The sequence below is a fragment of the Polyergus mexicanus genome, unplaced genomic scaffold (genome assembly GCF_030449975.1).
Source record: "Polyergus mexicanus isolate NDT 795.1 unplaced genomic scaffold, iyPolMexi1.0 SCAF_285, whole genome shotgun sequence".
Classification (NCBI taxonomy): Eukaryota; Metazoa; Arthropoda; class Insecta; order Hymenoptera; family Formicidae; genus Polyergus; species Polyergus mexicanus.
The window spans coordinates 1-15,085 of record NW_027223605.1 but is presented as its reverse complement, the minus strand read 5'-3'; the positions used below and the strand labels follow the sequence as shown (position 1 = coordinate 15,085).

The window sequence follows — 15,085 nt, the reverse complement described above, 5'->3', positions numbered from 1 at the left end:
AAGCAGTGGTATCAACGCAGAGTACTCAACGCCTTTAAATCGTGCCCAATGCTCCAAATATTTGTCAAAATCAAAATCTAATTTTCTTTTGGGGATAGAAAAGAGATCAGAAAAAGGAATCTTAAAATTAATAGTCATATCTTCTTTGATTGCTAATTTGGCAAGTTCATCAGTTCTTTCATTACCATGAATTCCCTTATGAGACGGAACCCAGATAAATCGGATATAAATTTGTCGATCGCGCGGCATTTTAAGTTTTGCCTTAATAAGAGGGATTAAATAATTGCCTTTTTTAGGAATAGTTCCCTGAACCGCCTTTAAAACACTCATAGAATCAGTGATAATAGTTGCATCAGAAAAATATCAAATAAAAGTAAAATAGCATTATATACAGCCCAAGCTTCCGCAGAGAAGATGGAGGCATAAAGTGAAATTTTATACATTAACTATTAACTGAATTACAGGTTGGGGGGAGAAACAGGCAGAACCAACATATTCGCCATTTTCCATTTTAGATCCATCCGTGTAAAAAACTACTGATCTCGTGGTAAATTTATCAAAAGCTTGCATAAAAAGGTTTTGAGCGTATTGTTTAGGTAATTGATTCAACAAATTTAAAAAATCTTGATGAGAATAGATTATTTCAGGGGCAAAATAAGAGAAATGATAGGAGTGTTGATATTGAGGAAGGAAAATAAATTTATATATAGGCTGCTTATAAGGAGACAGCTGACGAAAAAGATCGAGTGCCGGAAAATTTGAAGAAAGATATTCAAAGTTATTAGGATTATTAATGATAGCATCAGAAAGAACTTCAAGACAGTTTACAACTGGATGATCAGAAATTGAAAAAATTTTAATAAAAAATTTAGAAGTAAGGTAACAAAATCGAAAAGCAAATGGAGGTTCTTTAGCTTCCGCAAATATAACATTTATAGGAATAGAAATACGATATCCAAGATTCAATCGTATCGCTTTGTTTTGAATAGGTTTTAATTTATGAAAACGAGTGGTATCTTTAAGGGCAAATATTTGACAGGTATATTCAATGGAGCTTCTTATAAAGTAGTAAACGATATACAGTGAGCAGGAGTTGAGGATGAGAACTCCACCATACACGTAGGGCTGATATAATTTGAAGAATTTTCTTAGATTTATTAATAATATAATCCATATGATTATTTCCGGTAAGTTTAGGATCAAAAAGTACACCTAGAAACCTCACAGTTAAGGATGGTTTAATAATAGAGCTATTAAGAGAAATGGGATATGTAGTAGGAAGAATATTATGACGCGAAAATATCATCATTTGCGTTTTGTGTGGAGAAATATCAAGCCCTTTGGATTGTAAAAATAAATCAATATTAAATAGAGAGAGAGCTCAACAGATTTATGCGCTTTGTCAATGTTTAACAATGTTGAATAAATAACAATATCATCTGCAAATTGAAGTATCTTAGTGTAAACAAGAAGAAATTTTCCTAAAATATAAATTAAACAAGGTAAGGCTAAGTACTGAGCCTTGAGGTGTTCCTTTACGAGATAACAGAGGATCAGAAAACTGGCCCTAAAACTACAAATTGCACCGTTCTCAATAAAATAAGATTTTCGATAAATTTAATGATTTTGGGAGGGAGTTTAAGCTCTTTTAAATCATTAATAATTAAGAGATGTGGAAGAACATTATCAAAAGCCCCCTTAACATCTATGAAAATTGCGATTGTGACACAATTATTTAAGAATCCTGAAAACATGTTAACAATTAGAATAGTTAAATTATTTTGACAGGATTTAAACTTTCTGAAACCATATTGAAATTCTGGAAGAATATTATTCGACTCAATGTACCAATATAATCTGTTAAAAATAAGTTTCTCTAAAGATTTAAATACACATGAAGTAAAAGCAATAGGAATAAGATAAACCAAAGAATGGAACCACTCCGCTGGAAATTTACACTCAGTAAATAGATTATTAATAATTCTTAGAAGAAGAATTTTTAATTCATATGAAAGGACCTTTAAAGATCTATAATCAAATTTGTCAAGATCTGAATTAGAAGATAATTTAACCGAATTTAATACAGTTTCAAACTCTTTATATACAAAAGAGGAATGCATCCAGGCATGTGGACTAATGTAAAAAGTTTCTTTATCCGATTCAAAAGCATTCTGAAGAGAGCAAGATGGAGGACAGATTCGATTAATTGTATCCATAATAATTAAATTACCGTTAGCATAATTACCAATATTATTGAAAGAATCATAGTATGAAATAAGTCGTCGGTTGCGAAATTTCTTAAGCATTTTCCAAATATCGGGAGTGGGGGTTCGAGCATTTAAACTAGAGCAAAATGATTTCCAGCTTAATCTTTTGGTATTCCTTAGAATTTTCCTGCAATTATAAATTTCCTGACAATACAAGTTATAATTTTCAACGGTGGGAGAATGTCTGTACAATAAACACAATTGCTTCCTCTTTCTCATAGCCTCCGAACACTCTTTAGACCATCAAAGGGCCGGAGGGGGATCAATCCTAATGCTATTAGAGAGCCGAAATTTTTTATTATGAGATACTTTGGGAACAGAAGAATATTTATTAAGTAATATACCTATAAGATAATTAAAGAAATAATTATATTGGTCAATAGGATGGTTATCCCCCAAATTTAATACCGAATCACAAACAATTTGAGGATCACGTTCCAATTCCATGGAGATTTGCAACCATTGATTCTTAGAAATTTTAAATTTATGTGAAAAGATGCTCTGAATATTAATTAGACAATTAAAATATACATTTACCGGAAAGTGATCACTGCCAAGCGAATCATCAAAAATATTGCAATCGCATAAAGGAGCTGCACTCGATGAAGCAACAGCAAGATCTATTAATGAGCTCTGTTACATGGCATCCTTAATCGGGTTTAATACATCCGTAGTTCTAAGGCTGGCCAATCACAGTCATTCCATTCTTCAGAGAAATAGCTGTGATTGGCCAGCCATAGAACTACGGATGTATTAAACCCGACTAGGGGTGACGTGTAAACGTAGTCAATGAGGGAGAGCGTAAAGGATGAGAAAAGAAAGTTGGAGTGTTCGGGTTTAAAAGTATCATATTATAATCATCAAGAAAATCAGCAATTATATTACCAATAACATTGTGAGTTTGGGCTCCCCAAAGAGAGTGATGGGCATTAAAATCACCAAGAATTAAAGAAAGCTTAAATAAATTAATAAGATTAAAAAGATTTCGAATAGAACGAGAAGAAGTAGAAACATTAGGATGTTGATAAGCCCCGACAACAGCAAATTCACCCTGACGAGTGAACAAACGCAAAGCAATTGCTTCCACAGACTGGTCCTAAAGTCCAGTCAGATCAAGTATAGAAAAGATAATAGAATTTTTAACAAGAACTGCCAATTCTCTCATACCTGGTTTAGTGCAATCATTCCTAAAACATTCAAATCCGGAAGTTACGGAGAGGAGTAAGGCAGGTTTCAGCTAATATGATAACATAAGATTCAGTCATTTTTTCAATTTCCGATTTTTTACTAAGAGCTTCTCTGCGCAGTTCCAATAGATAAAACTACATCCCAATACAGTAGAGGCAGCCATATCAGAGACACAGTTCATTATTTATTTTGTATTAAATTCTCGAAGAGTATTACAAATGTATTGAAGTCCTTCACTAAGCTGATTGTGAGAGTTCTTGAGCAAAGCAAGAATACTACCTGCAAGTTGATTTAATATAACTGTAAGAGTATTTACAAACTGAAGTTCATTAACAGTAACATAGTTAGAGTTGTGTTGAGCATTAGGAAAATCCCCCGTAGAGAAACATCCTCCAGATGAGTTAGAAGAGAAAAAAGATGGGAAAGAGTTTTGAGAGGGATTACCATAACTGAACGATGGAGAGTAAAAAGGGGGGTACTTTTCAAGAGGAGAGGAGCCGTATGGGTGAGAAAAAGGGGAAGAAGGAGAAGAAGTTAAATGCGAAAAAGAAGAGTTTTCAAAGCTATGTATATACTGAGGATAAAAATTAAAATTTTCATACCTACCATTAGGAGAATAAAGATAGGAATTATGGATATTTCTAAAACTTGGTTGATGTCCTGAATTGCGAGATATTATATGACGGGTGGAATTATTTTGACGAAGAGAAGATCCCGGTAAAGATTCATGATTATTACCATCTTTCCGATTTGGGTTTGCATTATTAATATGATGAACTCTAGAAGGTCTTCTCAAGGTTTCTGTGTAGGATGAAGGGAGAGGGTTGCTGCAGTCATCTTGGTTGGACATCGACGAGACAATATCATAAGGATTAGAATCGCTAAAAAACGGAGGCGAATTAGCATGAGTTTTATTATAAGGGAATGAAGACGGATGAAAGCTATCATGATTGCGATGAGGTAAAAAAGGAAAATCCTTTTGAGGTAGCTTATTAGTGGCACGTAAAGGAACACCATTGCTAACTCTTGCACGCGCTTCTATAAGAGGAATATTTTCAATAGAAGCAAGAGTATTAATTTGTTTCTGCTTAATGTAAGAAGGGCAGATGGAGAGAGTAAGAAGATGCTCGCCACCACAATTACAACAGATAGGAGTTTGTTGTATACGCGGACATTCTTCATTGGAGTTATGTTTAGTATCGCCGCAACGAAGGTATCTAGGTTTTCCTTCACAGTTAGTACTAATGTGTCCAAATCGGTAGTAGTTATAACATAATTGTACACGGAATAAAAGGATGGATTGGAAGTCTAATTTTAAAAAGAGATACTACAGATGGTAGAAGTTGACCCTCAAATTTAACAAGAATCGTCTTACACGGCACGAATTTAGTTTCACCTTCAATTTTAATTTTGCGATTAAGACGTTGAATAGACAAAATTTTAGCCGAAGTTTCTAAAAAAGAAGCAAAATCATCAATTTCAATGTCCGTAGGAATATCTCTGATAATCTCAACGCGCATAACACGGAATGAAGGGATAAATGCCGTGAGATGTTTATCTTTTAAAACTGGGTAATCAATAACATTATTAGCTGAATCTGGAGAGTTGAATTCAACAAGGATTTTGTTTTTACCTTATCTTTTTTATTTCATTTTTTTTATTTGATATCTTTTTTAATTAGATTATTAATAAGTTTGCTAATCATCATAGGATGGATAGGGCCGCTATTATTAGGGTCATCATGCTGAATATGCACAATATAAGGGGGAAGGTATTTGTGTCGGTAACTGTTTTCGGTTATTCTGCTTTTTTTAGACGGAGGAAGAGGGGCAGAGGGGATTTTTGAAACAGACTCTAAGCTTTCGTTATTAATATGTTTTTTCCCTCTATCATGCTTTGGAGAGTCATCAAACGACATATCAATGATAGGCATATCAAATGCAATTTGAGAATTTTTATTCAAAGACGATGACTTAAGTCCGTATCAGACTATGCATTGAATATTGAGGTTGAAGATTCAAGATTGAAATTTGACCAATCAGAATAATATAAGAATAAGAAATAAAGAAATTTTAGTTCTTTTTATCCTGATTAGTCAAATTCCAATCTTTGATCTTCAATCTTCAATTTTCAATGCGTAGTCTGATATGGGACTTAGAGTTATTGGAATTATCATTAATTTTAGTAGATGATATAGAGTCTAAAGAGACGGAACGGAAACGATTAAAAAGGGGAGAGAAATCTGAGATTCCTTCAATATTGTTAATTAATAATTTCTCTTTGCATTTACGTTTACCTTTATTGCTAGGCATCTTAGATGGGCTGATATCCTTACTTTCAGTATTGAGAAAATCTTTATAATCTTTAAAAGCGCAAACAGAATCTTGATCACCCCGAAGAGGAGATCTCGATCTTGAACGAATACGTGGATTCTCAAAGAAATTCCATTCATCAAGAGAAACTGAAATATGTCGTCACCCGTGATGTTCACTTTTTCCCGACTCGGATGTGCAGGAGGCCTGTGAACCTCCTGCATATCAAACACAAAATATAAAAGAAAAAGATAATTTAAATAATAAGATAACACAATTGCAAAAGCTAAAGAGAACAAAAGGAATTAAATAACCCGCGAGAAAAAATTCCAGCACACTATGCAGTCGTAAGAAGGTTATGAGGGAAACCACAGAGCTCTTGACCGTACGAAGTCCCAGACGCGAATCATTTGAAATAATGACTCGTGATTGGTTCCGCTATCGTTCCGCAATACCCCAGTAAGCAATTTGATAACAAATTGTTGCCAAATTGGCATCAAATTCGCTCAAAACTTGGTAACAAATCCAGTGCCATCTGTGTCCGCATTAAGCTTGTGTTTTGGTGACAAAGCTTGTTGACATAACCTGACAGCAAATTGACGGCAAAAACCGAGCAAAGCTTGACATGATTTGATGTCAAATTGATGGCAAAAATCGAGCAAGATCTGCGCAAGACAATCTGATAGCAGATAGTCAGCAAAAACCGAACAAATTCTGCAGCTTTTGGCCATTCATATAAAAGTATATATTTAAATAGATTTAAAGCCTTAACCCTAAGTAACAAAATGATGATAAGTTTTGGTCATAAAATGACCATTAGATAATTAGACATATTATATAAAATCATATATTAATATGTTAAAACATATAGGTAAATTCAAATAACTTAATTTATAAAATTAAAGATCTTTTTGGACAGAAATTGTTTGAATAAGTGAAAATCGAACAATTATCTGTCCGATTTGCCAAAAATCAATTCAATATCTGAATTTCCTGTATAAGAATTATGTCAAAAATTGAACTGATAGAAATATATATATTATAATATTATTAGCATTTTGTAGGCTTTATATACACTCATGACAAGAATTTGAATACGGGTATAGATAATGAATAACGCGCCGCATAGCGATAAGCGACTGAACTATTTTATAATACTTTGTAATAAGCTGCAGATTTTGTTCGGTATTTGCTGCCAATTTGCCATCAGATTGCGCACTCTAGATCTTGCTCAGTTTTTGCCGACAATCTGATGTCAGTCATGTCAGCAAGCTTTGCTCGGTTTCTGCCGCCAATTTGCTGTGTAGTTATGTTAGCAAGCTTTGCTTGATTCTTGCCGGCAATCTGCCAGCTTAATCGGTAATAACAACTCTTGTACCAAATTTGTAGCCTTTTTGCTGACAATAATTTGTAGCAAGCACTTGGCAATATCTGTTAGAACAGACCTGGCTGACTGGGTACGTACCGTAAATGGAAAGCATCCATTGAATGCATACAAATGCCAACTGGACACACATACATATAGTTCATATACATGCAAAATGAATCATTTAATTTATTAAAAATCAAATTACAAACATATATCAGATAATTATAAAAAAGCAAGATCTGTTTATATATTTATTGTATTTGAACAAGTATCTGGAAAAATGATTTATCTGTGTGAGTGTGTGTGAGTTGCGCAAATTGTTTGCATTATTTTTGTTGCTTCTGACATTACAATCGAAGATCACTTAATATGTGTATGTGTGTGTGAATACTACAAAAGTCAGTTTTACTAACATTGATTTATTTGATATTAAATTGATTGATTTAACTAATTAATAATTTATAAACACTAATCTTTACTAGTATATATTTTTGTTATATATTCCTTTTTATTATGTTCAATCTTATGGATATTACATAATATAGTTATCAAACTAAAGTGCAATATGTAATCACACAATATTATATTTATTGAATATGTATAATAATGGGATCCTTTAAAGCGTTTTCAATTTAAAATATGTGATTGCATAACATACAAACAGTAAAAAAAAACAGCGTTAATTAGTTTATATAAGTATGAACATCAATCCTATCAAGGTGTGTTGTACGAAGTATTCCTCGGCGATTGCGTTTGAAGAGTCTGTTGCTGATTGGACATAGCTTGTGTGGAGGCTATTGTCGTAGGAGCAATAACTCGTGCGTATACAGCACCACTCGTGGCTTTCAGCCCGGTTGGAGTAGGAATTACTTTGAGTCCATGCAATGTTTTGATATTAAGCAACTGACTTGGCAAGATAATCGGTTGTTGCGTTTGTTGTTGTTGTTGCTGTTGCTGTGGCTGAGAAGTTGATTGCTTTCCTAATACTACATTTCCACCACTAGTGTTCACTGCAACGCCGACGTTCTTGTTACCGCTAGCTAAAACAATAGGTTTTCCAGCAAGTTGAGCAGTGACCATGCGAAGAGTCTGAGGTTGTTGAGGTGGAGATTGCTGATGTTGTGTCACTGTTATTATTTTTGATGGACTAGAAGATGCTTGCGCTTGTGATACCACCTATAAATACATGCATTATAAAAAAAGTATTATCAAATTTATACAACATATATATAGGTGATACCAAATATATATAGATGATATAATTTCTTGTTTAATTTTAATTTCCTAATTCTTGATAATAAAATTCTCTATTTAATATCTTTCTATCTTCAATAACAAGAAATATCAAATATAATTGTTTTTAGAGCCAACATTTGTTATCAATATATTTGACTTCTTAATAATATTTTTTTAAAGATTAATATATAATTCGAATCTTAATATATTAAATCTAATTAAATTTGATTGATCACGGTATTTTTCTCATTTATTTACTATTAATATTATTTTCGTTGTTAGTATAATAATATGTTATTACAACATTATATCTTTCACACTCTGTTGCTTAATATTGCAGTTTTTTAATTATTATTAAAATTGTTTTGTTTTTGTTAATAAATATATTTATCATCGGAAGATACGGTAGTGTCTGGAGCTAAATCGCGCACCGGAAATAAGTTGATGATGGAAGTGCATATTTTTTAATAAATAATAGCTCAAACGATTGCTCCTTAATTGCTCCGTCAGAATCCACAATTGCTCCCCTTTTAAAATTAATAGTTTTTGAAATATTTACAAGAAACGTAAAATTTATTATTTTTACTCAAAAACATATTTCCAAGAGTTTTCTGCAACTATATCCAACATGAAACAATTGCTCTTTAATTACTCCATATTGTTCCATCATTATTTTCATGATTTATTGCATTTTTTATCGAAAATTAACAAATTAATCGTTTCCAAAGCGACGCCATTGCCACCTATCGGCCGCCTATCGGAACTATATAGCTCAACCAACGGCGAGAATATTCAAATATAATATAGCAGCTCTATTGTTTATAACTATATTTCAAAGAGTTTAAACAACGTTCTTTATTGATTTTTTGGTAGAATAATTGCACCTCGCTTGCTCTATTATGATATTCGCGATCGCTCCACTTGTATAATTAATCTTTTTATGATATATTAGCAAAAAATTAATCATTTTCTTGTAAAAACCCTTTTTTTCGTAGTCTATTACAAATATATTCAATATAAAACGATTGCTCGTTAATTGCTTCATATTTAAGGTCGTCTTAAGCCCATATCAGACTATGCATTGAAGATTGAGATTCAAGATTCAAGATTGAAATTTGACCAATCAGAACAAAGAAATTTTAATCCTTTTTGTTCTGATTAGTCAAATTCCAATCTTTAATCTTGAGTTTTTCATTTTCAATCCCTAGTCTGATACTTAGCTTTACGTGTTGTTCGTTGCCGTCCTTAGACAGGGCCAAACATGTTTCAACACATTAAGGCCATTGCACGTTCAAAAGTTTTAGTCGTAATCGTAAGGCCGTTAGCAAATCAACCAATCACAATCAAGCATTCTAAAATGTAATATGAATGTTTGAACTGTGATTGGTCGATTTGATTACGGCCTTACAATTATGACTAAAACTTTTTTTACGTGCAATGGTCTTAAGTCCATATCAGACTATAGATTGAAAATTAAAGATTAAAGATTTGAATTTGACTAATTAGAATAAAAGAGAGAGAGAGAGAGAGAGAGAGAGGAACTAAAATTTCTTTATCTTGATTGATCAAATTTCAATCTTCAATCTTCGATCTCAATCTTGAATGTCTGATTCGAGCTTTAAGACTGATATTATATTCATACGACAAAATGTTTGTGTGTCGGATATATCAATTGGCAATCAGATGGAGAATTCTTAGAATTTCGATAGAGACTCTAGAAATTCTCTATTCGATAGCCAATCGCTACGCCCGACAAATTTAATGTTAATTACTTTAAAAAAGTACGCAGTATAACATCAAAAACTATATGCATTGCTCAAGGACTAGCAAATGCCTTAAGCCCGTATCAGATTTATGCATTGAGATTGAAATTTGATCAATCAGGACAAAAAAGTTTTAGTTCCTTTTATCCTGATTGATCAAATTTCAATTTTGAATCTTGAATCTTAATCTTCAATGCGTAGTCTGATACGGACTTAAGAAGATCTTAAATATGAAGCAATTAAGGAACAATCATTTTATGTTGGATATACTTGAGCAGTAGACTACAAAAAATATATTTCTACAAGAAAATGATTAGTTTTTTTGTTATATCATAAAAAATTAATTATACAAGTGGAGCGATCGCGAATATCATAATAGAGCAAGCGAGGTGCAATTATTCTACCAAAAAATCAATAAAGAACGTTGTTTAAACTCTTTGAGATATAGTTATAAACAATAGAGCTGCTATATTATATTTGAATATTCTCGCCGTTGGTTGAGCTATATAGTTCCGATAGGTGGCAATGGCGTCGCTTTGGAAACGATTAATTTGTTAATTTTCGATAAAAAATGCAATAAATCATGAAAATAATGATGGAGCAATATGAAGTAATTAAAGAGCAATCGTTTCATACTGGATATAGTTGCAGAAAACTATTGGAAATATGTTTTTGAGTAAAAATAATAAATTTTACGTTTTTTGTAAATATTTCAAAAACTATTAATTTTAAAAGGGGAGCAATTGTGGATTCTGACGGAGCAATTAAAGAGCAAGTTTGAGCTATTAATTATTAAAAAATATGAACTTCCAGCGCCAACTTATTTCCGGTAAATCGCGCATCTAAAAAAAGTCACGCGTAGCAATTGCAAGGCAGACCATATCTCTATACGCAAACCGCTCAGTTGCGAATACCTTAGATTATCGGATCTCAATGATGGCTAGGCCAATCGAGTTATTAATAGGCTTAACCGATAGCTTGGATTTGTTTTATTCAGAATAAAAATTATATACTATGGAATTTAATTCTTTTATACTATGTTTTTTAATGTTGATTATTATGTAATAACGCATGATATAATTGTGTATTTTAGTGAACATTTATATATATATTTTTTAATATGCTTGTATGTAAATACAACTCATATACAGGGTGTCCCACCAAAAGTGGCCACTTTTATCTTTTCAACTAAAAGAGATAGATCATAACAAATATATATCAAAATGATTCAAATTGAATTCTATTGTGAGCATAGTAGTTCTTTAAAGCTATCTGCATTAAGAAACGGAGAGGTATGCATATGTTTTTTATGACAATGTGACTATTTCGACACAATAAAAGTTACAGCGCTATTTAAAACGAATATAATGATGTATAATTAAAAATTTTATATTTTATATATTTATATATTTTTTATTTTATATATTTTATATATTATACAAGTTTTATCGGCTTAAAATATCGCGAGCGACGTCCATCTTTTCATTTTCGGTCCTGCGATATGATCAACTTCTGACTCATGCGTTAGAGATTGATGTATGTCATGTTGTCATTTGATCATAATACTCGAATCGGAAATTGACCATATCGTAGGGTCAAAAATGAAAAGAGACGTCGTCCGCGATATTTTAAGCTTAAGCTGATAAAAAACTCGTATAATGTGCAAAATATTTACATTAAATCATACATCGTTATATTCGTTTCGAACAACGCTACAACTTTTATTGTGTCGAAGTATTCACATTGTCATAAAAAAATTATACATATCTCTCCGTGCGTTAACACAAATAGCTTTTGTAAGCAACTATTCTAAGCTCACAATAGAATTCAGTTTGATTTATGCTTCGAGAAATACTTTTTTTGAAAATATCTTGTAGTTATGGGTACGCCCAGGAGAGACAACCGTTGAGTAGCACTCGAACGTGATTGGTTCTTATTTCTAGAACCAATAAATCATCGTGTTTACAAGACGATGCTCAACGGTTGTGTCTCCTAAACACGCCCTATGTTTATGAGTTGTATATACAGGGTGTCCAATAATAATCGTATCATCTTTTGCGTGCAGGTAGAGCAAGTGAAACCAAGGAGAACTCCTTTATCATTTTGCGATTTTTGTACTAATTATTGAGAAATTTATTAAAAAAACGACCAATTCGCGCGAGTATAAGTGCGCGGTGAAAAAGCATGTGGTTGCTAGATGCGCGACAAAGTTTTGAGTGAAACGCTTTACAAAAAACAACGGTTACGTACATAAGCAGTACATAACGCTGGATTCTCGAGTCCTAGTAATTACATATCAATCTAGGCTATCCCTTTTCACTGCATTTATACCCGCACAAATTGGACGATCTTTGTTAATTAATTGAAATAATAAAGCAAAATAATAAAGAATTTTTCTCCTTGATTTCACTTGCTCTACCTGCACGCGAGATATGATTATTATCACATATTATGACACTCTGTATATCTATATTAAAAAATACACATATACAATGTATACAAATATCTTATTGTTAGTAAAATGTACAATCGTATTATGCGTTATTAAATATAACAATTTTAATATTAAAATATATAATATGTATGTATAATAAAAGAATTAAACTTTATAATGTGTCTAATTTTTAATCCCAATTGATGCACTTTTTTCATATTATTTTTATAGAAAAGATAGATTTAAACAATAATGTATACATTAAAACAATACTTGTTTATACAACTATGTTTTGGAAAAATAAAATGTACATTAAAGAATCACTTTAACAATTTTTACACAAGTGCTTGAATTTGGCAACTTATTTTAAATATTTTTTGTAAAGATATTTATACATATGCATGCATGTGCACGCACATGCACTCAAAGAAGATAAGCCTTTAAAAATCAACTGTAAATTAATTCTAAAATATGTTTTATAGAAAAATATTTTATATAAAAAAGCGCGCGCGTATGTGTATAGTATGTAAAATGTGTTTACCTGGTATTGAGCTTGTATAACTTGTTTGCCCTGTCTATTAAGTTGATTTGCATGACCAGTAGTAGCCAATTTCAATCCTTTCTGAGTGAGCAAACTTTCGACGGAGATAATCTGTCCTCCACTGCTGTTTGTTAAAACTTTCGCCAGTATTTTCTGTTGCTGCTGTTGTTGATGGGGTGATTGTTGTATTTGCACGGCAATCGGTTTTCCTCCGATTTGCGCAATTATACGTTGCATTCCCGGAGTCTGCTGTATAGGTTGCTGTTGACTAGAGACAGCACGCTGTTGTTGAAGTTGCTGCTGTTGTTGCTGATATTAAAATAAAATTAAAATAAGATCAATTAACATGATAGTGTAACTTATTTGTAAAGATACCTTTTGTTGTTGTTGCTGTTGTTGTAATTGTTGTTGTGATTGATTATTTGATGATGAGGATTGTTTGATAAATATAGTCTGACCCTGAAGACTATGGCCTGTGAGTAATGATTTAATTTGACTTGAACTAACTAATTTAATTTGTGATGCTAAGAGAGTTTTGCCTGGTAAGACATGTGGTTGTTGTTGCGATTGTTGTTGTTTCATATTAGTAGTTTGTAAAATACTTTTCCCTGCTTGATTCGTTACTATAGTTGGTTGCTGTTGCTGATTTTGCATTTTTGTACATGGCAATATTGTCGTCAAATTCGTTGTAGTTCCGTTCGTTACATTAGAACTACTACTAGCAGAAATAGGTTGTTGCGCAGATTGCAACACAGAATGTCCGGCCAGACGAATAGTTTGCAGACCAGCGGATGTAGATACTTGAATTTGATGATGTGGAAAATTATGTTGATTTGATTGTAGGAGACTTTGTGTGGCATTCGTTTTAACTATAGCAACCGGTTTTCCTCCAATAGTGGATGTTTTTTTCACCATAGTTATTGGAGTAAGTTGTGGTTTCGTTTCCATCGCAACATAATCACGATCTGTATTTGTTATATTTGTTGATGTAATAGAAGAAGTTACAAGTGATGCATCTCCCGAGACGGCAGTTTCAGTGCTAGAAATGTCTGATGTTGTTATTGCGCTAACTGCCACTTCTACATTGGTATTAATGGAATGTTCAGTGGAACTAGGATGTTCATCAACAGCTTTTCCTTCAGTTTTACGCTGCTCTTTCCTATAAAATTATATATATATACACACACACACACACAAGATGTATCATATTCGCTTATACGAATTATGTAGCATTATTTCTTAATGAAAAAAAGAGTCCAAAAGTGTTAAATTAATTTTTTTCTATGATGTTTAATAAAAGAGGAATTATTAAATAAATGTTACTTTATCAGTGCCGTTCTTTAGACAGGCATACGTTCGCAACCGTGCGCCGAATTGAATATAATCACGCAGACCCACACTATTCGATAAGAAGCAGTTTACAGGCATATGCTCACCCAAAAAACGATTTTTGACTAATTTTTTTACATGCAGAAATAGCGCTATGTAATTCATGGGCCTGAATTATGATCCACTCTGTATGTATATATTACACACACACACGCGCATACATATATATATACAGGGTGTCCCAGATCATTTGGGACAATACTCGTGTGCAGATAGACCAGACCAAACTGAGTCGAAAAGTCATCTTTCCTTTTTTTTTATAATGGTTAATAAAGGAATTATTGAGTAAAGTCTGGTCATCTTTAATCAGGCGCACGTCGGTGAGCCGCGTGTCGTGAAGTATACGCTCCCCGCATACTATCAGGCGCGCGGCTCACCGATGTGTGCCCGGCTAAAGATCGGCGCTGATTAGCCAGACTTTACTCAATAATAATTTCTTTATTAAGCGTTATAAAAAAAAATGATACAGGACTTTCCGACTCAGTTTGGTCCGCTCTATCTGCAAGTATTTTCCCAAATGATCTGGGACATCCTGTATATATACACACATATGGTGTGTGTAATATATACATACAGAGTGAATCAT

The 15,085-nt window shown here is 32.6% G+C and overlaps 1 protein-coding gene across 1 annotated transcript; it reads right to left on the bottom strand.

The window, feature by feature from the left end:
• Positions 1 to 7,390: 7,390 nt before the first annotated feature.
• Positions 7,391 to 14,269, bottom strand: LOC138944584 (transcription factor SPT20 homolog; the record flags this gene model as incomplete). Its single annotated transcript, XM_070315404.1, has 3 exons — positions 7,391 to 8,312; positions 13,111 to 13,419; positions 13,486 to 14,269. Coding segments are annotated over 3 exons (1,555 nt in total), but the record flags the coding sequence as incomplete, so codon positions are not given.
• Between the last annotated feature and the right edge of the window lie 816 nt (positions 14,270 to 15,085).